General features: G+C 64.7%; 1 protein-coding gene across 1 annotated transcript in view; it reads right to left on the bottom strand.

Moving 5' to 3' along the window:
* Positions 1-19,854, bottom strand: part of LAMA5 (laminin subunit alpha 5) — a 52,721-nt gene extending 32,867 nt beyond the window's left edge. Inside the window, exons 1-6 of the mRNA XM_029220172.1 lie at positions 19,548-19,854; positions 15,012-15,164; positions 5,412-5,529; positions 4,491-4,609; positions 4,236-4,406; positions 3,998-4,095 (exon numbers count right to left, since the gene is read on the bottom strand). Coding sequence (XP_029076005.1) covers positions 3,998-4,095; positions 4,236-4,406; positions 4,491-4,609; positions 5,412-5,529; positions 15,012-15,164; positions 19,548-19,829 — 941 coding nt within the window. The 5' untranslated portion in view covers positions 19,830-19,854. The remainder of the gene's footprint in view (positions 1-3,997; positions 4,096-4,235; positions 4,407-4,490; positions 4,610-5,411; positions 5,530-15,011; positions 15,165-19,547) is intronic.
* Positions 19,855-25,731: the final 5,877 nt, after the last annotated feature.

The raw sequence follows: 25,731 nt of genomic DNA, 5'->3' as shown, positions 1-25,731 counted from the left end.
GCCTGGAGCCCTGGGCCCTTCAGGATTTAGTTCCACCACAGCCAGGACCCGAGGCCAAGTCTACGGCTTTCCTGGGCCAGCTCTGAGACCCAGGTCTCGCTCAGCAGGCAGCCCTGGACTCAGCCAGACGCCCCCATGTATCCAGGGCACCTCCCCAGGAGCAAGTGGCCAAGAACGGCTTCCTCTTCCAGCCGGGGGTGGACACCAGTCAGAGAGCTGGAATCCTGCCTGCTGTCCTGGAGAGCAGCTCCTGTTGGCTCAGTGGGCAGGTGGACAGCTGGCCGCAGCTGAGGACCGAGGTTGCAGCCACCTACTGCACAGAAACCCATCTCCGGCACACACCTCCTCAGCTCAGCCAAGGTGGAGAGCAGGAATCACAGTCCCATCCCTGGGCCGTTTGCCCCTCGGTCCTGGGTCAGTACCACAGCTGCGGTGCTGTGCAGGTCCTGAGCAGCCCCCAGGAGCCGGTCCAAGAAGAAGAGACCCAGAGCTCCAAATCATGCTCTAGCCCCTCCCCCACGAGGGGCTGCAGGGCCCTGGGACTCAGCCCCACTGCTCCTTGGTGTTCAGGAAGGAAGCAGGAATAACCTGCCACAGAGAGGTCATCACAGGAAGCGCCAAGGATCTGTAACGAAGAACCTGTGGCCGGTGTTTGGTTTTTCAAGGATCTACATAGTCAGGGCACCCCTAAACCAAGAAATTAACACAAAAAGTGGGGTGTCTGTCAAAAGCCCTTGAAAAACCACGCTGGAGGGATTCTTCCCAACCCAGGGCACACCACCATCACACAGATGAAGCCCCGCTGAAGAACCTGCAGAGAAACAACCCAAGAGGGTCAACCGACGCAACCAACAGCAGGGCTGCACCCCTGGAGCTTCATTTAATGGAGCAATTGAGTAGAAACCATAAAAAGAGAGTGTTTAAAGATTATAACCAAAAGAATCTAAGACATAATAAAAACCACAATGCTATGAAAAAGAGGCAGATGTGACCAAAGAACCAAACAGAACTTCTATAAATGAAAAATAAAATGATTGAAATTAAAGACTCAAAGGATGGGCTACACAGCGGATCAGACACAGCTGAAGAGAGATTCAATGAACTGAAGAAGCCATCCAGAGAGCAGCTCAGGAGGCAGAGGTGGGAATACAAGAAGTCCCGAGACCCAAGGAAACCACCCACGTTCCCACCTGTATAACAGGAATTCCAGAAAGAGAAAAGAGGGAGCGAGGGGAGAGCTCAGAGTCCTAGAGGGCCAATGGCCAAAAACGGTCCTGAAATAACAAAGACACATATTTTTAAATTCAAAAAGCACAACCCTTGAGCAACAGGAAATATGTCCACTACTCAACAACGCAGAGTAAACCTGAAGAGCACTGAGGCAAGATCACAGAAACACCTAGAAGAGGCATAAAACCCACAGAGGGACAATGGTGCAGATGACAGCAGACTCTCCCAACCACCGAAAGACGCCGAGACTGAAATGACATTTCCCAAGTGCTGAGAGACACGGCCAGCCATCAACCAGGAATTCTACAGCCAGCTAAACTATCACCCAAGAGTGAGGGCAGAACAGCCATTCAAGGACTAACAGACTCTCATGGAAAGTACTAAAGGAAAAGGAAACTGAGTCCCCAGGGATGCACTGGGAGCCAAGGAAGGACATAGAACAGGAGCTGGCAGTCAAGGTGATGGATCCATTGCTGGGTGCAGATACCGTGCCTGGGGTTAGTGTTCTGGGACCCTGGGTCTCCAGGGAGACAACTAGTTAAATCTGCATTTGGCGAGGTCAAGTATGCCTGTTGAAGAGGGAGGGCTACCACTGCAATCAACAGAACTAGAAAAGAAATGTAAGGGTGATCACCAATCGCCACAGATTGAATGTTCGTGTCCACCCAAAATTCACATGTGAAATCCAACCCTGAAAGTGATGGTGTTTGGAAGGGGGGCCTTCGGGAGGTGACTAGGTCATGAGGGTAGAGCCCTCATCAATGGGACTAGCATCCTTATAAGAAGACCCCTGAGAGCTCCCTCACCCCTTCCCCACTGTGAGGACACAGCCATCTATGAACTAGGAAAGGGGGCCCTCAGCGGCCTCCAGAACCCCAAGAAGTAAATCTCTGTTGTTTGCAAGTCACGCAGCCTCTGGCATCTTGTTAGCCTGACTCAACTAAAACACCAATAGAGACAAAACATGTCACTTCCAAACCAAGGGATGGGGGAGAATGAACGGGGGGGCTCAGTACAGACTGGGCAGGTAGTCAGCCCTCAGAACAATGGCCGAGGCGACGGAGGTGGGAGAGAGCTTCCGGGGTGGGGGGGTGGAAGCAGAGGGACGGTGACAGGCCAGTGGGTGGGGCAGAGCCCTCATGGGAGGGGCAGAGGCGGCAGGGCAGGCTGATACTGCAGGACACTGTGTGTGAAGGGTGTCAGCGTTTGTGGTTCTGGGGGAGACGCCCCACCCAAGCCCCACCTGCAGGGTGAGCTGAGCTCCGTCTATGCCCAGGTGCAGGAGAGTCAGGGCGGATTCCGACGTCTTCCCAACAGGCAAGGGCAGGCCCACCTCTCCTCTGAGGCCAGTTTGGCCACCCAGCAGGCGCCCTTCCCAACCATCACGAGTTCCCACTTGGCACTTAATTTCCCAGAGCAATTAGCTGCGCCCGAGCTCAGTGCTTGAAGCTGCGGGCAGGAACCCATGCCTGGGGCCCGTGCGGAGACTGGACAGGCCAGGCGGGTCCTGAGGGCCTGCCTGAGTCCTCTAGGGAGTGTGATCACACCTCTTCCACCTTCAGACCCATCAGCCATGCCTGGAGAGGTCTGGGGCTCACCTCTTGGTGCAGCTCTGACGGTGAGAGTGGGGGTGAGCTCCTGCCCTGCCTGGGCTTCATTCGCCACCCCTATCAATTGGGGTGTGGACACAGCAATAAAACCCCAGCAGGAGTGGGAGCTGCATGATCTCGAGGCGAGGGAAGCAGCAGGAGAAGCTCGCCCGCTCCCTGCTGGAGGTGCCCCTCGGGGGCGGGGGCTGGGGAGCCTGGTCACGGGCTCCCCATCGCAGGCTCTGCTTCCTCTCCCAGCACCTCCTGTCCAGCCCTGGACCTGCTTTAAGACCCCCAGCGCACTCAGCCCCACCGGGACCTCTGTGCCAGGCACAGGCCTGCCCAGAACAGGTGCTCCTGGGGCAGCATGTGTGAACGCCACACACAGCTGCTGACGGATGGGAGCAAAGAAGGAAAGGAGGAGGGAGGGAGGGAGGAAGGAAGGAAAGAGGGGAGGGAAAAAGGAGGGAGGGAGGAACGAGCAGATGAACAAACCCGGCCGCGAGGCTGCGAGCCAGGAGGAGAGCTGGCTCAGCGCCAGGCTCCAGCTGATAACTGAGCTGCGTGCTCACTGCTGAATTCAGGGCGGCTGGAGCCACTTAGGCACGTAGCATCTAGTGGCAGCTTGTTAAAGATGCAGATTCGTGGGCCCTGCCTGATTGGCTGACTCTGGGTGGGGCTCAGAGCCCTCAGCTGTCCCAGCTGCAGGAGATGGGGGTCCTCCTCAGATGGGGGTCTCTGGGCTACTCCCTGTCCTGAGCCTTGGCCCCTGCCTGTGATGGGGTGTGATCACGGCTGGGGGCAGCAGGGAGTGTTATCATTTGTGTTCTCAAGGAAGGCGGGGGAGCTTCCCCTATCCCAGAGAACAGAAACATGCAGCCTCAGGCGGATTACCTCTCTCACTGACTCCCCTCCACAGGGCCGGGGGCTTCTGCTGGGGGCAGCTGGGGTGGAGGGGCAGCTGGCTTGCAGGTCCAGGCAAGACTCCGCGTCTGCCGGCAGCAGGGCAAACAGGCCCAAGCCAGGCTCCAGGCACCGCCCTTCCACCTCACAGTGCACACGGGGAAACTGAGGCCGAGCAGTGAGGGGCCAGCGCAGGTCACAAGGGTGGGGGACACGGTGGGCGATGGAACCAGGCCTCCTCTCCTTCAGGCTGGGCAGGGAGCTACAGGTCTCACCTGAAGGGGTCTGTGGGATCTTGAGCGTCGCAGACATCCGCGTGCCCGTGGCAGACACAGCGGCCGCCGATGCTGATGTCCTTGATGCTGTAATAGTACTGCGCCCGCCCGGGGCAGTCAGCGGCCGCCCACACCTGCCCCCAGATCCCAGCCCGAGCCCACGCGGCCCCGCCCACACCAGCCCGAGCCCACGCGGCCCCGCCCACACCAGCCCCCAAAGCCCCGCCTGCCTGCTCACCCTGCGGGTGACTGTGGGGTCCCGCAGTGCCTTGCCCATGAGGTGGCCCAGCAGCGTGTTGGTGCGCAGGAAGCGCAGGCGGATGTTGGTGGCTTTGGTGAAATCACGCAGCAGCGGTGAGTAGGAGAAGTTCATGGCCCCTGGGCGCCCGTTCACCAGGGACACCACGATCTGCGGAGGGGCGCGGGTCAGGCGTGGGCGTGGCTCCGGCAGGGACCGCCCGGCCACACCCCCTTCCCGCGCCGCCCCGCCCACCTCGCCATTCTCCAGGGGCACGATCCGCGAATACTCGGTGCTGCAGATGACGTCGTCGTCCCCGGAGATGCGCTCCAGTGTCCGTGGCCCGAACCGCTCCAGGCAGTCCCTCTTGGAGGCTGCGGGAACCGCCGGAGGGTGAGGGCGCAGGGCTCCAGGGAAGCCCTCGGAGGAGGCCCGACGGCAGCGCCCTGCTGCCCTGCGTGCCCGGACTTCCCCAGAGCTTCACGGCCTCAACCGGGAGGCAGCACCCACCACGAGGCGGGAACGCCGCCCACCCTCGAGGTTTTGTTGAAGACTGTGGCACTTGGGAGGCCAGGGGAGCTCCTCAGGAGGGCAAGGCCAGGGCTCAGGCTGCCCCTGCCCCGAGCCCGGATTGCCTGGCCTGTCCCCCTCTCTGCAGAGAACAAGTGTGTCCCCTGGGTGGCCCTTGCCATCCCCATCCTTGGGGGACCATTCCTGACTGTCCTTTATAGGACTGACCGCCCCACACTCCCTCTCGGGCCTTGGAGTTTGGGGGGACACGTGTCTCAGGCCCGCCCAATCGAAGCAGCCCCATCGACATGACTGGTCAGGGTGGCACATGGAACGGCCGGCCAGTGAGCAGGGGTGCAGGGCTCCCATGCTCTCCTGACCGGGCAGCTAAGCTGGCCGCCTCTGTCACCTCAGGAGCTGCCGGAGCATAAGGCCAGTCCAGAGCGAACCCGGAGATGGCATGAGAGACTCCTGGTACCGAGGGCCCCTGGACCCAGCCATGCCCGTTTCAGGGACACAAGCCACCGAACCCCCACAGCCTTCGGGACATGCACCCGCCAGCCCTGACCCATGCAGAAGCCGGCGTGAGGGCAGGCCTGCTGTCCGGAGACCCTGAGAGAGAGTGTGGCCCACCCCAGGGGACACCCCTGGCCCCGGGAGACTCACAGGCGAAATACTGCCATGGCTGGTAGGTGTGGCCGAAGTCCGTGGACCGTTCCAGCACCCAGAGGTCTGGCCGAGGTGAGTTGGCAAACTTGATAAGCACGTAGGCCACGTGGAAAACCTGCGGGGCGGTAAGTGTATGGACGCCCCTGAGATCCCTTCCATGCCACCTGGGCCCCCCCATACCTGGAGGGCCAGCCCCACGCCGTGAGGTGGGGCTCACAGTGTACATCTGTGTGTTTGCCCTCAAGGGCCAGGCACACCCAGGTGAGAGGGCCGGCTGGCTCAGGGAACAGCCCCTCACTCACTGGCCGGCCCCTGGCCACTGAGGCCTGCACCAGGACACAGAGGTGACCAGTGGCACCCAGCATTTCCGGAGGGCTCCCCTCTTGGGCCTGGGGGTGCCTTAGGGCCCAGCCCCACCCCAGGAGCTTGGAGAGCCCTGCTGTGAGGCTGCACGCAGGCCTGACAGGGACTGGAGTCAGACAGGGCACATGCGGGCAGCCTGTCTCCTGGGCCTGGGCAGTGGGGCTGGGCAAGGACGAGGCAGGAGCTCATCCCACTGTCCCCAGAGCTCTGGTGGCCTGCCTGGGATGATGGCCAGACAGTGTCCCAAGCTCCCAGGAGCCTGTCCTCCTCGCACAGCAGGCCGGTGAACCCCTGTCCTGGGATGGGGGCCCCCGTCGCGGCCTCACCCTGGTCATTGCCCCCATCATCTTCAGAGCCAACTGAGGACCCTCCCATTTCACCCGCTGACCAGCCTGCAGGGGAAGCCAGCACGGAGCAACCAGGGCCCAGCCTCTGCCTGCCGCTGTCAGGAGCCCCCAGCGGGGAGACAGATGAAAACGGGCCCTCCCAAAGCTGGCGCAGGGAAACCCTGCCAACCCAGCCCCGGCCCGTCGGGAGAGCACCTGGCCAGGGAGCAGGGAGGCTGCTCTTCCAGAGGCGTCCAGAACCCCCAGGGCCCACCTGCTGCTCTCTCCCTGGGTCTCGGCCTGACCTCACTCCCAGGGAGGGGCCCATCCCTCATCTCTCTTCTCCTCCTGGCCAGAGGTCAGCATCCCTGAATGTCCCTGTGTCCTGTGCCCTTGGGGGCTTGGTGGGGCCCCTCCTTGGCTAACTGCCCCCTGGCCCTGCAGCCTGGCAGGTCTTAGCCTTGGGGACTCCAGCCCCACCTGGCACAGGCCCGAGGAAAGGGCTCTGGGGCCACTGAGAACAGCCCATGGGCTCAGGCAGAAGCACCTGCCCTGCCTGTGGCCTCGATGATGAGCCACCGAGACCCCCGAGAGGGTGGGCACGTGAGCAGAGCGCACATCGGCTGTGCACCCCACACACACCTCTGGGGGTAGCGCCCTGGTGCCCACCCAGCCTCAGCTTGCCCTGCGTGGTGACCACGGGGTAGGGATTGTGGTTTCCAGACCTCAACAGCTCTGAGGGCCAGGGAGCCCCTCCCCCACCCCAAAGCCAAAGACGGGACCATCGTCCAGGCTGGTCTCTGTGCGTGAAGTTTGGGCTCCAAGGAAAGCCGGGCAGGGCCAGTGGGAGACCTGGGCACCCACCCTGCACACGGGGAGAGTGGGGGCCCCAGACGAGAGGCAGAGACACAGCTAGTGAGCACGCCATACGTGGACGGCGCCTGTGCCCCCGTTGGAGACCCCCGGCCCACACCCCCATGCCAGACCTGCTCACAGGGGCACCCCGAGGTGGGCTCTGAACTGCCCACCAGCCTTGAGGGCAACGTCACGCCTCCGGCCGCCCGCCGTCCCCTCAACGGGGCCCTGCCCAGCCCAGAGGAGCAGGTTCCCTTCTGGTGTCCACTGCTCTGGACTTCTGCCCCAGACCAGCTGGTCTTCGGTCAGCCAGCCAGGCCCTGAGCCTACGGCCACATGGGGGCAGAGCGGGGAAGCCCTCCAGGGCCGCCCAAGGCGCACAGTCACCCCCTACCCCTGGTCAGCCTGAAGCCACTGTGACGACCCCCTCGAGGGACAGTGGAGGGAGCATGGACACCTCATGGCCCCATCCCTCAGGAGGCCAGCCTGCTAAGAATCCAGGCGTGGCAGGGTGGGGCGGGGGGCAGGGGGCATGAGGTCCTGGGACCCTGAGACACGCCCATTCTGAGTCCTGCCCTTCCCGGAAGGCCTGGAGTTTACAGGGAGGGGCCCAAGTCAGGCCAAGAATGGCCTTTCCCTGGGTGCTGGGGGGGAATGAGGGCCTATTCACCCACTGCCAGGCCTTGAGGTCATCTTCCACTTTGCCTGCCCAGTGGGGGGGGGGGCTCAAGCCTCTGGGGGGATGGACCCTACACCCGGCAGGCAACTTGGCCAACTCTCAGGCATTCCAGGGAGCCCTGGGGATCTCAGATGGCCCCTGTGCCAGGAGGGGTCTTCGTGAGAAAGGGGGGCATGGCGGCGTGGGGGGCCTGGGTGTGCAGTGGACGTGGACACAGGCTGCTCTGGGGGCGGCAGCATGGCCCGCACTGAAGGCCCCCAAGGGGATTAAAGCCTCCCGCCGAGCCCCCTGGGGCCCACCCCCGCCTTTCCCTGAGCAAGGCCACCAGGCTGCACCCTCGGCTGGCCAGCTCTGTCCCTCCCCCAGGTCTACGGGCCGGTCGCATTTTTCCCAGCTGAGAGCACTTGCACAAATATTGACTCGGAGATGCTAATCGGGCAGGACACAGGCAGTATGGAAACTTCTGCCCCCAGGCCCGCACGCTGGGTGCGCTCCAAGGAAGACCCTTGCCTTCTGTCCATCTGTCCACCTGGTCATCTGGCTGGCACACAGGGGCCCCGGCCCAGGCTGGAGCGACGGGAAGGCATGCGCTCAGCTCTCCCCACCTGTCCCCGACCTGGTCCTGGTTCCCAGGGCCGCACAGCCGCCCTGGGCGTGACCCGGGAGCGAGAGCGGACCCCCGGCCTCCCTGGACACGGCCCTCCCCACGCCGCCCCTGCCCGCTCGGCTCCACTCGGTGCCAACGCTGGATGACCCCTCCCGCTGCTACAGAATTCTGTGCAAAAGGAAAAAAAGTCTTTTAAAGCAAAAGCCAAACAAAAGCCTCCGGAGTTATTTTTAAATATCTGGCTCTTCTGGGGCAGGCACGTCTCCAGGACAGCAGCTGGACCCGCCTCTCGGCCACGGCTCCCCTGATGGCCCCCACACGCAGCCTGACCTCGGAGGGCCAGGGCTCGCCAGGAGGGGATCCGCCCCATGACCGCTGCCTGGCTGGGGCGGGGGGGGGGGGGCGGTGGCAGGAGGCTGCAGAGCCCTGCGGCGAGAGCTGGGGGCCCTGGGTGGGTCCCAGGCCTCAGTGGCTAGATGGCCCTGGGTGGGCGTGGGGCAGTGGGACAAGCACAGGGGAAGTCAGAGACCAGGGCTCAGGGTTCAGGCCCTTTCAAAATGCCGTGAAGCCTCTGAAAGTCTTGAAAGGGAAGAGGCCCGCAGAAGCTGGCAGCCACCTGGCAGGGATGCCGCAGAGGCCCCACCCAGAGCCACTCCGCACACGCTGGTGCCTAGAGGCAGAGGTGGAGGGAGGGGAGCGAACACGGGTGGGGCTGGAGTCAGGAAATACAGGGAGCGCTAGAGAGGAGACGGGTGCTGCAGACCCCGTGCGGGTCCCTGTAGCCCCAGGGATGGCGGTGCAGGAGGTGACAGCTGGTCGGCAGCCTCCCAGGCTCAGACACCCACATCCCAGGGATTGGGCTGGGGCTGGAGCCCCTGGAAGCACAAGGTCATCAGGGCCAGCGCACGATCCCTCTGCCCTGGCCCATCTTGGGGCTGGGGAGCCCTAGGCCAGGCCCTGTGCCCCTGTCTGGGGCAGGAGGGGCCCAGCCCCCAACCGCTGGGCCAGGCGGCATGAATCACCAGGCAGCCTGTGACTCAGCCCCGGCCCTGCAGGAAGCCGGGCCCCGTGCCGATTCCCGGGGACGGGCCAGGGTCCCAGGCCGTGGCTGGGCGGCGGCAGGAAGCCCCTCCTAGACGAGGCGTCCGGGCCGGCTCCCCACCCTCCTGGACCCCCACCCCAGACTGCTGGGCCGGCCCTCGGGGCCCTGTGTGCTGAATCCAGTTGACCCGGCGCACCCAGGTTTGCCCTCTCTGCAGAGACCCCACCTGGAAGCCTCGATAAAGAGGAACGCCGCGGCAGGGGGGCCAGCTGGGCAGGCGTGTCTACTCGGGCCCCCAACTGGGTAAATAAGAATGGCCACCCACACAACGGGAGCCTGAAAACAGGCCACATGTGGATGCAACTCCTGGAGTGGAAGAGCCACTGCTGGAAAGAAAAATAAAACGTTGAAATGTAGAGAGGGCAGGCACAGGCCCCAGGGACCCTGACTGCGGGGCCGGGAGCCCAACACACTGGTGTGTGGAGCAGAGCAGGGGGACTTTCAAGGGCTGGGTGGGGGTGGAAGGGCTCTGACGGCTCTGTAGGAGCTCACCAGCTAGAGTGAAGGGCAAATGCCCATGTGGCCCAGCACCTCAACGGAGCTGGGCCTGGGGGGATTCAGAGACACACACCCCCACCGACCACCCAGGGGCTGTCTTGGGCCCCCTGCCTTGAAGGGGGGTTTTTAGGCCCTGCCCCCCCCATCCTCCCTACAGCCTGGCCCAGGTCAGGCCAGATGGGCAGTCCCAGGCTACAGGAAGTGGACTTTATCCCACGGGGACCCCGACACACAAACAGTTTAGTCTCAGGTGTGAGCTGTATGGCCAGAAACCAATGCCATGGCATTTGTTTAAGAGCAGACAGAGGGGGCTTCCCTGGTGGCACAGTGGTTAGGAATCCACCTGCCAATGCAGGGGACACGGGTTCGAGCCCTGGTCCGGGAGGATCCCACATGCCGCGGAGCAACTAAGCCCGTGCGCCACAACTACTGAGCCTGCGCTCTAGAGCCCGCGAGCCACAACTGCTGAGCCTGTGCGCCTAGAGCCCGTGCTCCACAAGAGAGGCCACTGCAACAAGGGGCCCACACACCGCAGCAAAGAGTAGCCTCCGCTCGCCGCAACTAGAGAAAGCCCGCGCAACAAATACCTAACGCAGCCAAAAATAAATAAATTAAATTAAAAAAATAAAAAGCAGACAGAGAACAGAAGCCTTGGGGGCCACCAGAGCCTGGGGGAGTCAGTGTGGGGTGGCGGGGGTGTCTGTGTGTGCCCAGCGTGAGCAGACGAGTGTGCCAGGATGGCCAGGGGACCGAGGACGAACGGCCCCCAGCCCCGGGCACGGGTGGCCCCTCCGGCCCCGCATCCTCCGAGCAAAGCGACAAGCAGAGAGAGGCAGGGTCTCGCGGTTCCCACGAGGAGAGGTGGGGCCTGTGCCGGTCTGAGAACCCTCGGTGGGGAGGCCATCCCGGATGCCCCGCCCTCTCCTCCGCAGGAGCCCAGCTCAAGGGGCCACCTCCGGCCCAGCCGCTGCACCTGTCCTGGCTGCCGGGCCCTGCAGCTAGAGCCTAGCCAGCCCAGCCACACTTCCTGCCACTTCCCTCGAGCCACCCGCTGACCCTCCTGGGGCACTGGCCATGTGGCGGAGCGCCCAGCTAGGTCTGGACAGCCAGGCCAGTGACCATGACCTCATAACCCAGAGAACTGGCGGGCACGCCAGGACCAGGAGGCCTGCCCGGGGAGCCCTGAGTGGGCCAGCTTGGAGGGTGTGTGGCCCAGAACCGCGGCGGGCAGGGCAGACCTGCACGGGGCATCCCGGCCGCAAAACAGCCGGCACGTCCGGGACCCTCAGCGCGGCGCCAAGGTCCCAGCAGGTGCTCTCTGCGCCCGCACCTCGAGAAGGGAACCTGGCCCTGCCAAGCCCGGCCTCTCCTCCACACTGGCTCTGTCTCTCCCCAGGTGCTGCGCACACCCCCATGCGGTGGGGGGCAGCTGGCGCCCCCCCCGCCATCCCGCAGGGAGGGCAGACCCCCGACCTTGGCATTTCTAGAGTTCCCCAACCAACACTTTCTGGCCTCACACCCAACTCCCCCAGCCTACGCTCCACCACCAGCCCAGCCCCGCTCTGCACCTCACCCCCTCCGCCCCCGCTGTACCCCCCAACCTGGTCTCCAGGCCACTCCCCTCCAGCCCCAGCCTCTCAGGGCTGGGATAAGGGGCCACCCCACCCAGGGCACAAGGAGAAAACACAGCTCACGGTCGGCAGGGGATCTGCATTCCTCACCTGCATCTGGGGAATGAGGGCTGCAGCCCGCAGGTGAGGGGCGGGGGCTGCTGGTGAGAGCCCCTCCCCATGGCCAGGCCAGGAAGCAGGCGTCTGGAGAGGGTGGGGGACGCCCCCCAGGGCCAGCCCTAACCCTGCCCAGCTCCTTAAGACCACCGGGCTACGTGGACGGGTGAGGCTCCGCAACAGGGAGCCTGAGGCGGGCAGGACGCAGGAGAGAAGCAAGAACCCGCTGTGCCCCCCGGGAGGACAGGCCAGTGTCCCCTCAGTCACCAGCCGCGCAGACTGCCCGCTCTGGAGAACCCCCTTTCCGAGGCGAGCAGCCCGCAAACCTCAGACCTACAGCTCAGTTCTCTCAGGTCTGAGGGTTCCTGGCTGAGACCCACATGGTGAGCAGGGCAGTGGCAAAGGCCTAGACCTCGCCACGCCCTTCCCGCCAGGTCTCTGCTCCTGGGGCCTGGTTCTCCATCTGCAAAATGGGGGAAGAGGGTCCAACGGCCCTCACCCACCCTGGAACAGGGAAGGTCAGAACAGGATGAGGTGTGACCGGAAGACAGAGCGAGCAGGCTTCCGAGGCCCCCGCACAGGCGGATGCCGCAGGGACCAGGCCCCACCAGCCCTCTGTCCTCCCCAGGGCAGGAAGTCCGCCTGATGCCCAGGGCCAGCTGCCCCATCACCCCGCCCCGCCCTGCCCCGCCCCGCTTTCCCGGGGCATCCGCTCCAGCTCCCAGAACAAAGGCCCCAGGCAGCCGCTGCACTGGGAGTGCCCAGCCCCACTGCCCACTCAGCCCGTTTCCTCACAGAAGCCCCTGCCCCACCCCAGGACCTGCGCCTCGAGCGGCAGCCCAGCCCCAAAGCAAAGGAGCCCCCAGGGTTGAACCAGCTTAGCCAGGCCCCTCCCACTCGGCCTCTCTCCCCATCTGCCCCAGGGAGTGTGCTCAGAGGGTCCTGCCCTGCCTGGGGACATCCTCAGTCTGACTGCGGGCCCCAGCTGCTGCCGTCACCAGACCTGGGGGCACTTGAGGATACAGGCCCCGGGGCAGCCGGGCAAGTCGGGCCCACTCCTCCAAGACGCCTCCCGCCCAGTGCCCCAGCCTATGCCACCTCCGTCCTCCCCTACCGCCTACCCCACGTGGGGCTCCTTGGCCGACGCAGGACCTGGTCTCTGTCCCCGACCCCCGTGAGCAGGGCACCCTGAAGGGACCCGGTCGTGGCACAGTCCAAGGGAGGAAGGGGCAACAAGCTCCTTTTCCGAAAGGGAAGGCGGTGAATGCGCAAGTCTCCCCTGAAATTCCACAGTGGCTCAGAAACATGCCCCGGAAAGACAGCTCTCTCGCCCGCGGAGCTGGAAACTGGGCCCTTCCGCTCCACCCAACTCTAAAGCACACTGGTGGGCACCCCCCATGCTCACCAGCTCCCACCCCAACCAAGGCTGGCAGCCCCCTGGCCCAACCAAGATGGGGCTTTGGGAAGTCAGTAAAGGGGGAAAGGAAGAGAGGAGGGAGGAGGGAGGGTTGAGTAGATGGAAAGAAGCGTTGGTGGATGAATGGATGTTAGGTGGATGGGCTGGTGGATGGATGAGTGGATGGGTGGGTGGCAAAAAGGAAGGAAAGATGGGGGGCAGGGAGAGAGAAAGAATGGCTAGGTGGATGGGTGGGTCAATCTCCCCCCCCAGACAGGGCTGGAAATGGCCCAGGCCCAGCCTACAAAGTCACTTGAGTCATTTTACATTTGCGTCATCTTACAATCGGGGAAACTGCGGCTTGGAGGAGCAGGATGTACACAGTGAAACCCTCTCCCCGGCCCAGGCCCAGTCTACAAAGCAGATGTGCCGCCTGCCTCCACCTCGCTGGCCCATTTCCTACATATGGACACCGAGCCTCAGGGGCCACAGAGCCAGGGGGAGCTGAGCGCCATCCGAGCTGCCCCTCGGCCCCATCCACTGCACCTCCTGCTCCGGGCCACCCTGGGGTTGTCATGGAGACCAGGCCACTGTGCACCCAGCAAGGGCCCTTGCCCTGCCCTAGTCTGGCCAGGCTTGTCCACGGGGGAGGAGGGGCGAGAAGGGCCCAGTAGCTCAGCACAAGTTTCCCCGATTGACCCTGGGGCAGGGGCAGAATGCACTTCCCCCTCCCCCACCCGTGGCAGTGCCAGAGAGAGGGGCACCCGGGGAGCGCACAGGGTTGCTGAGGTCCCTCCCTGCCTCCAGGGGGAAAGAGAGCACAGATGCAGTGAAAGCCCAGGGAGCTGAAGCGAAATTGGCCCAGCCCCACCCAGACCTGGGTCAGGCAGCACCACCAGCCCTGGAGCCGCAGGCAGGGCCCGCGATGGGCAGACCCTCCCAGGGCCTAACAGATAACCCATGGCCCCTCGGAAATCCCCGGCCACTTACTGGGACGCGAACCCACACCCTCACTGCCCACCTGCCCGCCAGGCCTCCGGGCTGGGGCAAGAGGCACCCAACACTGTCCCCTGAACCTGCCCGCGGGGCCCGCCCCTCCAGCCAGGCTCACAGGAGATGCTCCACCACCTCTCCTCCAATGCCCCCAGGATGACAGCGGCATGGAGGCTCAGCAAGGAGCAGAGACCCACCAGGTCACACACCGGGACCGTGGCAAAGCCGGCCTGGACTCAGGCGCCTGGACTCACGGTCTAGAGCTCCTTCCCTGGCCCCATGAACAGGGAAGGGGGTGGAGGCGAGGTCTAGCAGGATCGACCTTGTAACCCAGCTCCCAGGCAGGCCCAGAGCTGTGGCAGCTTCTGGGCTTGGCCTCACCTACCTCCCCCTCCCCCACCCCATCCAAGGAGGCATCGGGACTGTTGGCCCGTTTCACAGGCCAGGATACCAAGGCCCGGCGCCTAACAACGTCACATGGGGAGTGGGACGCAGCCCAGGTCCACCAAGGGGGGCTCGTTTGTCACTGGGAAACGCCTGGCTCCCATCCCCCACCCCTGCCCGTGCAGGGGCCTGGGCGGGCACACCTAACCCCTCGGTGGCCTCCACAGCACAGGTATCCTAGGAATGTCCACTTCCTCTGGCCTCCTCCACATTCCTGGAGCCCCTCCCACTCCCGCCAGCGGAGCCTGGCTCCCTGCAGAGGAATTCCTCAGAGTAAATACCAGGGCTCACAGCATTTCAGCCCCACCTCCGTGTTGTCCCCTTAGCGCCCCTCACCCTAACTCTCCACGTGACCTCTGGTAAGCCCCCCATCCGGCACCCCTCTCTCCCTGTGCACCACGAGGATGCTGAGAAAACAAACAGAAGGTGCCCAGTGCCACGCCTCCGTCTGTATGGGCCTGCCACCAGCAGCCCGTCTGTGCCCAGCCTCTGCCCAGCCTCCCAAGCTCATTCTGGGTGGACACCTCACCTTCTGGTCCTCGCCCCACGGTGAGCCCTTTGGCCAGGGACATAGGGGACAGGTTGCAGAAGGCGAAAAAGACTCTACCTGGCCCAGGTCCAGGGTGACGTTGACCTCGTTGTACTCCAGCCCACGCGACAGCGGTGGGCTCTGCCACCAGCGCTCCGTGCCGTCAACGGCGTTGCTCACAGGGTGTGCCCTGTTGCTGCTTGCAGCTGTGCAGATGTCGCAGTACTGGCCCTGTAGGGGAGGGGGCGGTCAGACGGACAAGAAGGGCTGGGACTCCTTACCCCTCTGGTCACCCTCCCACCCCATCACACTGGCCGCACCCCCAATCTGTGGACCCTTGTGCGCCAGCCACTCATTCACCTGGCAAGTACACACTGAGAGCAAATACGATTCTCAACTTGGGATACGGTTCATGTGAGAGATGATCACACCCATTACAGAGGAAACAGGAGAGCAAGGAGGGAGCCGGGCACCCGCTGCAGGTGGGAAAACATGGCGGGCCTCCCTGAGGAGGTGGCATCTGAGGCCTACACCATAACGGGGCGGGTGTGCTCCAGGCAGAGGGGCTGGCTGTGCAAAGGCCCTGGGGCAGGAAGAGCAAACAAGGAGTAAACAGCAAGAAAGCCAATGTAGCTGGAGCTGAGGGGATAAGAGCCCGGTCAAGGGACAAGTCACACGTTTCTCGCCCACCCCCGCCCCTCAACCACCAGCCACTGCAGGCGGCTTCAAAAGGGCTCTTGCAGGATGGGGCCTGGGGGGGGACCTAAAGAGAAAGGAAGGTGGGGCTACAGCCAGAAGGCCCAGGCCCGATGTGAGCCCCTCCCGACCTCCACCAGCTCATCATCCCCCAAACCTCTCCACCAGGCTCTCACCCAGGGCCATCTGGATTAGGGTCTCCAGACAGGTGGAATTAAGCCATCTCAGCGGCCTGTGGGGACAGGCCCCAGAGTGGAGGCACGCGGGCAGCCAGCAGACGAGGCCTGGACCTCCTGGCTCTGCCACTTCCGAGCCCTGGGACTGGGCCAGGTCACGGCAGCCTCAGCGCCCCAGGGTGAAGAGTGGGGGCGATGCTGGCACCTGCCTCAGCCACTGTAGGATTAACGGATCCCACACGGGGCCTGGCAGCTGCTTCTGTCATGGCCCAGCCACCTGCCGGGGCCCTGTCCTCTGAGGGGAAAGAGGGGGCTCCCAGCATCATCCTGGCCTACTGTCCCCATGGCGGAGGAGAAGGCGCTGAAAGCTTCGGGGGCGGGGGTAGAGGCAGAGCTGGGCCCTGGCTGCTGGCCCAGGGGAGGCCCAACCTCCCACCCCAGAGGAAACCAGACCTGCTGTCCCTCTACACACAAAGGCGGCCCTCGGAGACTTGGCATTGTCTGAGGCCCAGAGAGGCCACGTCTGGGAAACGCGGCCACTCCACCCCTCCCAGCCTCCCAGGGGGCCAGACCTTGTCCTAGGAGTCAGAGGTGGGAGCGTGGGAGATGCCCTGCCCCACTCCCAGGCCCGGCAGCCACAGAGAGCCCCCAAGCCTCCACACACACGTGGCGCGGACACATGTGCTCCTGGCTTCCACGGTGCGCCCAGGATGGAGAGGCCACAAGCAGACTCAGGCACCGAGCCTCCCATCCAGCGGGCTCCCAGGACCCCTCGTGCTGGGTGCTTTGGCTGACCCCATCTCTACCCTGTTCCTGCCTGGGGCCTTGGCACCCTGATCTCTTGTCCTCCAGCTCAGCTGTCACCTCCTCAGCAGAACCCCAGAGCTCCAGACCACAACTCCGGCCCATCACTGTGCTTTATTTATTCTACCACAGGAGACGTGGAATTGTCTGGCTATTAGCAATTCTCTATTTACTGCCTCCTGGGGGGTGGGGGGAGGCGCACCTGCCTCGTTCTTAAGTGCGTCCCTGAGCCCACCACCCAGAGGTACCATGCCGAGGGGCTGGAGCAATGGAGGACACCCAGAAAAGGGGTACCATCTGTGCAGGCCATACTACCAGCTCAAATGCTGAACCCCAAACTGGAACCCGGGCTCTGGCTCCCAGACCTGTGGGAGCTGCCAGAGGGTGAGCAGAGGAGGGGCTCAGAGAGGCTCACCGAGAGCGCTAAGCACGTGCGTGTGGGCTGTCTGGGGCCTGGTGGAGCTGGGGGGCTTCTCAGAGGTGGTGGGTAGGGCCATCTGGCTGGGGTGGGCCTTCCAAAGAAGGCTCCCTTGGTCAAGGGAGCCAATGGACGTGTCTGCTCATGTCCACCCAGAGAATCAGGGGAAGATGACTCTACTCCCCATGTGGCCGCAGCAGGACCGCTCGGTGACGTGATCACTGCCGACCTCTCTGCCTGACGGATGGGGCTGGGGAAAGCAGCCTCTCTCCGCCCCTCTGCTGCAGAGGGTCCTGCCAGGAACAGAGCAAGGAAGCAAGGAGCAGTGATAAAGACTTCCCCTCCCAGTGAGTCACCACGCTGGCAGCAGAGCCCCCGACTTCCCCTGCGGGGCTGGGGCCAGCACAGAATTCCTCCGATGCCCACCTGAAGTCGCAGGGCTGGACTCCCAAGGTGCCCTCTTCCTGCCCTAGCTGCCCCGATGCCCATGAGGGCTCACCCCACACCCCGGGTGGCATGACCCCGGCCAGCTTCTGTCCTGTCTCCCCCAGGGGGCCCTGGGAGCTGCTGGCCTGCAGCCTTGGGCCCACGTCCTCCCTGACCCACCCACAAGACTGGGCTCTTGGGACAGAGAGGTGCGCCTGGCCACTCAGCTCCAGCGTCTGTGGGCAAGGCCCAAACACCAACCCAACAGGAAGCCAGGGCGGTGAGCAGATCCCATCTCCCAAGAGGACAGGGCAGAGGCTCCAGTGGGTCCAGCAACTTGACTAAGGTTGGCCTTCAGTCTTTCTGGCTGGTCTTTCTGCCCTGGCAGCCTCAGCACAGGGGTGCAATGGCTGAGCGCTACAGAGTTTCAAAGAGAGGCTTCAGCTCTAACTTGCCAGACTGTGAGCTGGGAGGGCAGGGCTGAAGTTCTCACTCAGGGCCCCCTCGCTTGCATCGCACAGCCACTGCCACTTGCCAAGTGGTCACTGTGTGACAGACAGCTTCCCCGGCTCTTCCGGCCAAGCTCACAACTCCGGGTGAGGCCGGCCCTCGTGTTGTTCCCATTTTACAGATGAGGAGCCTGAGGCTGGGGGAGGAGCCACATAGCTAAGGAGGAGGCCTTTGACCCCAGGCCACCGGCTCCCGTGCAGCTCCTTTAAGCACTAGGAGGTGGTAATGAATGGCCCCTCCCTCAGGGATTCACGCAGCTGCCCCTCCTCAAGGGCCTGGGCCAGGCAGCACAGATGGGCAACAGGGAGCCTCTCTCCAACAGGGAGATGGCTTGGAGCCTGGGCTGATAAGCTGTGGAATCCCAGCTGAGCATCTGGGGGGGGGGGCCCGGGGCTGAGCCGCCCCCTGAGCAGCTTTGGAGACCCCCCCACAAGCTCCTCTCCTCCACCTGTCCCCTTTGATGTCACCCAGAAGCGCTAAGGGCCCGTACTGGGGTCTCAGGTCGCCCCCGCTCACCCCAGCCAGATCCTGGTCTGGCTTTGGGGCTTTACAGGCCTCAGTTTCCCCACCTGTAGCGTGGGCTTGAGACCTCCTGCTCAGCTGTACAGAGCGTTGAGGAGATCATGGGATGGGTCCAGGAACCGGCGGGAGGTGACATTTCTGTCCCGGATGGCTCTGCTGCACCAGGGCCCCCTCGTACTCCTCCCTCCCTGCGGGGTGGGGTGGGGCAGGCGGCAGGGAAGGGGCCCCAGCTGAGGCTCCCTCATTCATCACCCGCCCCATCACTCTACTCTCCAACTACCTCCTCCCTCCCCCAGCCTCTCCCACCGGGAAGGTGGCAGCAAGTCCCCGGAGGCTGAGGCTCAGGTTACAACAGCCTTGGGGCCCCCAGACTCTCCCTCAGCTTTGGCAGGGGTGGGAGGATGGGCCTAGCACGGGGTGGCAGGGAGCCTCTGGGGCAGACCCTACCGCCCCAGGCAGAGCGGCAGCCGGTCTGCGTCCCCATCCTCAGTGAAAAATCCCTCCGTTTGTCCCCCTCCCACCTTGAGGGTCCCACCGACTCCCTAGACCCGCGGGAGCGAGAGCTCTGTCTGGCCCCTCCCGCCCCATCCCCGTCCCATCCCGTCGCCAGCAGGTTCCAGCCTGTCCCGGGGGAAGGCGGAGTGGTCCGCCCCCATCCCACAGGCAGCCGGCCGGGGAGGCCAAGTCCCGCCCTCGCCGGGATCCCAGGACTTGGGGCCGCCGGGGACCAGGCACCAGCCCCTCCCCTCCGGCCAGCCACCGCCGCCGAACTCGAGCGGTGCCGGCCGCGCCCGGGTCCGCTGCGTGCCGCCTTCCCTGGGGCACGCGCACTTCTCTGGCTGAGCCCGAAGGGCCGAGTTGGGGTCCCTTCCGTCCGCCGAAAGGCGGAACCGGGGCGTAGGGACGGGCGGCGGGGGCCGCGGTCCGTACCTGGCTTCTCCGCGGCCCCTGGGGCTCCTCGCCGAGTCGGGCTGGAGTTCCGGAGTCCGAGCCCGGTGCGTGCCCCGCGCCGGCGTCCCCGCCACCTCGGCCCGGCCCGCCCGACCCGCGGCCCGCGCTCACCTGGATGGTCTGGTTGGGGTCCCCGCCGGCCACGGGGCCCCCCACCAACTTGCAGTAGAGGTCCTCGGTGGGGCGCGGGGCGCCGCGCGTCGGGGCCTCCTCGCCGCAGGTGGCGGAGGCGGCGATGCGGACGCCCTCCGCCAGGTTGAAGTAGGGCGGGTGCAGGCTGAAGCCGCTGCCCGCTGCCTCCCGCGCCCGCACCGCGCCCAGCAGCGCCAGCCCGGCCAGCAGCAGCGGCGCGGGGCCCCGGGAACAGCGGGGCCGCGCGCCCGGCTTCGCCATCTTCCAGCTCCGGGGACGGCGAGCGAGGCTGGAGCCTGGCGGGTCTGCAGCGCGGCGCCCGGCCCGGCTCGGCTCGCTCCGCCCGCGGACGTCAGGCCCCGCCCCGGCCCGCCTGGGCGCCCGAGCCCCGCGCCCCGGGGAGGGGGCGGGGGAGGCCGGGGGGAGGGGCTGCCGGCCGCCTTAACCCTTGGGACCCCGGTCCGGCCGGCCTCTCGGAAGGGACACCTGCTGGCCTCGGGCCGGGCCGTGGGAACGCGACGCCGCGGCGGCCCCCGGGGCGTGGCTCCCGGTCCCAAGCGGCCCCCTCGCGCCCTCGGGCACCCAGGCCCCGGGCGCGCCGGCCCGCTCTTCCCCGTCCAGCGGCTCCGCTCTTTGTTTCCCTAACGTCGGGCACCTCTCGGCGGCCGAGCGCCCCCGGCGGCCCCGGGTCTGGCGCCGCGGCCGGGAGTCAGGCACGCTCGCTCCGGGTCCAGCCCCGGCATCTGCCCCATCCACGGCCCGGCCCGGCCCCACCCGCAGCCCCAGAACCGGCAGAGCGACCCGAGCGACCGCGGCCTGGGAGCCCGATCGCTGGGGTACCCCCGGGATTGAGGGGGTGAACTCCGGGGCGCAGCGCAGCCTCGCTGCCTCTCCCCGGCCGGATTTTGGTTTTTCACCCCTCATACTGGCCCCCATACCTGCCCCATCCAGCAGGTGTGTGGGAAGCTGCTCTGTCAGCTGTGAGTGGCGGTAGTAGCGAGGGAATCTGATCTGCCGAGGGACAGGGAGACCCTGATTAGGGGCTCCATGCCTTTCTGGGGGGGCCATGTCAGATTCCATCCCACCCGACCCCCGCCTACCCAGGGTTTGGCCCAAAAATACTCTAAAATAGGGAAGTGTATCAGGAGGGACTGGCCCCATGGGGCCCCTGCAGTGAAGGGAGGATGCCCAGAGCTCCGCCGGTGCCAGGAAGGCTGCCTGTGAAGGAGGACATCTATTGAGCACCTGCGGGGGCTGGGGCTGCAGGGCCAGGTGGGCGCTAACCCTTGTGCCTGGGGATTCCCTGCTTTGGGGCACTGTGGACCCCACCATCTCTGTCTGCCAGTGGAACCCTCCTGCTCAGGGCAGGCACTCAAGGACGCTGGGGAAATGGGGTTGGACGTAGAGGCCTGACTCAGGATTGTGTCCCAGCTGATTCTGCGTTTGGGTGGCTTCGGCCACTGGGTCTCCTCCCCTCCAGCTCCTGGCCCAGATCGGCCTCAAGGGAAGCCCTGATGGGGCAGCTCCCCCCGGGTCTATGAGCCAGGCCAGCTGGGTGTCTGTCCCGCTTGAGACCCCCTGGACAGTCCTGGGGAGCCGAGTAAATGTGTGGGGTGGCAGCCAGCTGGTCCTGGTGGGAGCTCTGCCCCAGCAGCTGTTCCCGGAAGGTTGCGCCACTAGCCACATCTTCCTGGCTGTCCCCTGGCCTCCTGCGAATCCGACTCCCAAGGGGCTGGACTGCTGCTTCTCTAGGAGTTGAGAAATAGGCAGTGGGATGACCCTCCCTCTTCTCTCCCCTCTCCCCTCCCCTCTCCCCTCTCCTCTCCCCCTACTCCCAGGCAATTCCGTAACTCCACCTGGGGGAGGGGGAGGAGAGGTGGTTCCCCGCTGGAGGGGCTCTGGGTGGGGGAGGGGCTGGCCTATATAGTGGGGGAGGGGCGACAGGCCATGCTGGAATCCTGAGTCCCCCACGCAGACGGGCCAGCTCACCAGCTAATTTATGATCCCGTGGGAGGAGCAGCCGGAGAGCCGCCTCTGGGCAGTAGCAGGGTTTCCAGATGGGGGATTTGACCTGCCCCCGCCCCACCCTCCCTACTGCCCAGAGGTCCCCTGTCACGCACATCACAGCAGAGCACTTTGGCCCCCGGCACCCCCTTGACAGCTGGGGACCTGTCAGCCTGGGGACTGGGGCTGGCAACCTCCCACCCTCCACCCCCCCAGGTCGGCTTCCCAACCCCCGTGGAGGGACCAGCGGTTAGAGGTGAGGGGTGGGAGCCCTCTGAGCCTCCTAGGGGCCAGGCATCCGCCATCCGAGAGCAGGCCGGAGGGAGGGGCCGCTGCCCGAGAATGCGCCCAGCACGGGGAGGGTTAATCCTGGCCGAGCTGCTTCCTGGCAGACAGCTGCCCCAGAGCAACTGGTGGCCCGGGCCTGGGGGGAGGGGGTGGGTGAAGTGGGCAGAGGAGAATGTGGTGAAAGGGGCTGGGCGAGGTGCCCACGCTGCCCACACCTTGTGCCAGCTTATATGTCCCAGCTGGGGCAGGAGTGGGCGGCATGGACGATGGAGGTGTTATTCCAGTCAGGCTACACACTGACCTCTTGGCCGGTGGTGGTTCTAGGGGAAGGTCGTCAGCGGGGCTGGGGGCGGAAGACCCATTTCCCGCCTCACATTTCCAGCCAGTCATTTCCAAATGGCCTAGCGAGTGCATCTCCCATCTTGCTCTGACTCCTGGGCCACCCAGCTGCCTTTCCTACTTATGAATTTGGAAACTGGGGGTCAGTTTCCAACGTCGGGGGGTCAGTCAAGAGCGTGTGGTTAGCAAGGGAGAGGGAGTTGGACTGGCATTCATTTTCTCCTCTCGCATGTGTTGGGCACCTTTTGGGTATGGGTCCCTGATATAGTGCCCCCCACCCCCCAAGCAGGCTGCCCTGCCCCAGCCTCTGTCCTAAATCCAGGAGAGGGATGCTCAGTCCTGGGAGGTGGGAGGTGGGTAGTGGGTAGGGGTCAGCTCATGGGGGAGGGCCATGGAGGCAGCCTGACCGCCTCTGTCCTACTAGGCTCTGGACATGCCCCGCGGGCAGACCCCAGACCCAGAGCCCCTCCCCACCCAGCCCCAGGGTAACAGAAGCCCTGGGACCCGTGGGAGGTCAGGCACAGGTGGCAGCCTGAGTGGGGAAGAGGTGCTCCTGGACCTAGGTAGGGGGTCTGGCCAATTCCCCCTGAGCCCAGGGGTAATGGCCTCTGCCGTGTGGCCTGGGCCAGGGGAGCCTGTCCTCAGGACAGCGGCCCTCACCTGAGCCACTGCCCCGACTCCTACGGCATCCCCAGGAGCCCCTGCTCAGCCCCATCTGCGGGGCAGCTGTGGGGACCAGCAGGCCAGGCCATGGGCACACCTGCCTCAGCCTGAGCCGTAACTGTAACCTCTCGGGGAGCAGCTGCGTGGGGCGCCCCTCACTGCACTCAAGCCTCATTATCGCGTCACAATCATAACCGATGGCTGTGCCTGACCGCCTGTTCCGGAGCCCACTCTCTTGGGAGAAGCTGCACTGTGGAAGTGGGTCCGTGCAGCCGCGTGGGAGGAAGAAGCCCCGAGCTCTCTGCTCGTGACTGGGAGGGTTTGTCTCGGCAGGAAGAGGTTTCAGGAGAAGCTAGGCTGTGGTTTGGAATATCTGAGGCCACGTTTCCTTCCCCAGGGCTGCTCTGATACCTTCCAGGGAGCCCAGCTGGTGAGAACATGTCCCCCATCCGTCCATCCATAGGGCAGGCAGCAATGCTGATGCTGGGGGCCCTGGCAGCCCGGGTCCAGCCCAGTCCTGCGGAGGGGAGGACGCAGCCCAGCTGGGCACCCTGAGGACTCACAGCTGAGAGGAGGGCTCATTAGAAGGTTGTAAACCCAGCAGGTCTGGGGCCGGGAGAGTTCCGGGGCCTCTGGGCCATTGCTCAGCCCAGAACTCTCCCCTGGCCTTGGGCTGGCATGGTCCCCTGGAAGGGCTGGAGGCCAGAGGGCAGAGGACAGGCCTCGATGAGCTGAATGCGCACCAGAAGGCTGGGGCCAGGCTGGAGCCCCAGCATTCCCGGCTGAGGAGGGTCTGGGGCCAGGCCCCTTGATGCTCCTGAAGGAGCAGTGTCTCCCCGCTGCCTGTGGCCCCAGCTGGGCCACCTCTGGGCCCTTCCAGGCCTCTAGGGCATGAGCTCTGGGGAAGCTTGGAGGCCACCAGATTTTGCGTTGACCCCAACGAGGAGCGGACGGTTTTGACCCCATGCTGCCCAGCCAAGGGCCCCCCCTGGGAACCTTCTGAGCCTGGAGCTCCGGAGGGTCCACCTCTGCCTGCTGTGTGCCCAGCTCATAGGCCAGCCCCCAGGGTGCCCACTGCAGGCCTGAGCCTCGGGTGTCCTGATGGGGGGCTTTATATTGGAGGGGACACAGACAGGCTTAGGTGTGCCCAGTGCCACGAGACGCAGGCTGGCCAGCCCCCCGGGTCCTGGGCTCTCCACGGAGGTTCCCCAAATCTCCTGTCTCCCACTCAGCTCACCTCCTTCCCAACTGGTTTCCTAGACAGGCAGGCCTGGCCCTATAGAAAGCACAAGAACCCAGGATGCTCAGAAATGTGGGGCTTCATGACTCCCCACGGGGCAGTCAGCATGCTGTCCGTGAGCAGAGAGCCCTGACCGGCCAGGAGCGCAGAGTCTGGCTCCCGCTGAGGGTGGGGGAAGCCCTGCCCCGCTGACGCGGGGACGCCAGGCTTTGCGAAGTACATCACAAGCTGGAAGGAATCCGGCTGGTCACCTTGTGGGCTGGAACCCTTGCAGTAAGAGGTACGGGTGCTGGGTGGCTGCTGGGGCTGGGCGCTGGCTGGCACACGTGCCTCACTCCATCTCCTCCCAGGCCAAACTGGCTTCTGCTTGTTTTAGGGTAACAGCCAGGCCCCTCACCGCAGCTCCCTGGGCCCTGTGGGGCCTCTCAACTACACCCCGCCTGTCTGGCCAGTTGGCAGAGCCTCCAGCCTTCCCTCCCCCTCTATCTCATGGGGACTTTGGCCTTATTCCCTCTGCGCAGGACACAACAGAGCCCCTGCCCCTTTGTTTGACCACCTGGGCCTCTAGGCACCGCCCCAGAGAGCCATCAGGTATGCGCCTGGCCTGCTTTCTCAGGTGCGTTCATTTTATTAAATCCAATCCCACCTGTGTCCTGCCTTTCCCTAGCCCCAGGCCTGGCGAAGAGGAGGTGCCCAGAGAGTACCCACTGCTCGAGGGAATGGCCTCTGGGGTTCACCCCCCGCAGGCCCATCCAGGCTGTGAAGGGCCCTGTGACTTTGGGAGGCGTTTGGAGGAAACCTCGGGTTCCCAGGAGAAGCCTCCCCGGCTGTGCCCCAGGGCCCCTTCCCAGCCATGTCTGCATCCCTGCAAGACATCACTCCCCTCCCTGGCTCACCGGGCACCCCCAACCCAGCCCTGGGCTTGAGGGGCAAATCTCAGCAGCAAATCTCAGGCCCCAGCCTCAGCGGAGGGGGTGGACCAGGTAGGGGGCCCTAGGAACCCCCGGTGAGGAGATCCAACCATCTCCAGAGAGCGAAGGGAGGGGATGGTTCAGTAGTGAGGTTGCTCTTAGGACCCCAGGCCCAGGCACCTCCCTTGAGGAAGGGTGCCACCAGGGCACCTCCCAGCACCTTGCTGGGGTGTGAAATTGGGGGTCCGGGCTTCCTGATCGCAGATGTGTGGTGGGGAGCACATGGGGTGACCCTGGAAGACGGTAACGACATTGCATCAATCACGGCATCCTCCACACGGGACTGCAGCATGCACATCGGACACCCATGGGGCCAACATTTCTGCAGTGTCATTTTTTTATCCTACTTGACCTTTGGCCCCTAGTACTCCCCCACCCCCATGCTCACCACCTCCCTGCTCTGTACGCCGGACTGGGCAGCCCTGAGGGGGAAACAGGTGAGGGGCGGGGGGGGGGGTGCCCAGCACAGAGGGAGGGGGTGGTACCTGCAGGCCTGGGTCACCCCTGCCCTCCTCCTTCACAGGACCCATCTCCAGCAGGCCCCTTCCCCTGCCTCGGTCCCTGGGGCCTGGCCAAATTGTTCCCGCGGGGTGAGGGCTCTGCAGCTTCTCCAAGAGGTGCCCACAGACAGCCTTATATGGCCAGGAGGACTCACTGC

Source organism: Monodon monoceros, unplaced genomic scaffold, assembly GCF_005190385.1.
Source record: "Monodon monoceros isolate NGI ecotype Baffin Bay Population unplaced genomic scaffold, NGI_Narwhal_1 Super_Scaffold_13, whole genome shotgun sequence".
Lineage (NCBI taxonomy): Eukaryota > Metazoa > Chordata > Mammalia > Artiodactyla > Monodontidae > Monodon > Monodon monoceros.
This window is presented reverse-complemented; position numbering and strand designations above follow the sequence as displayed.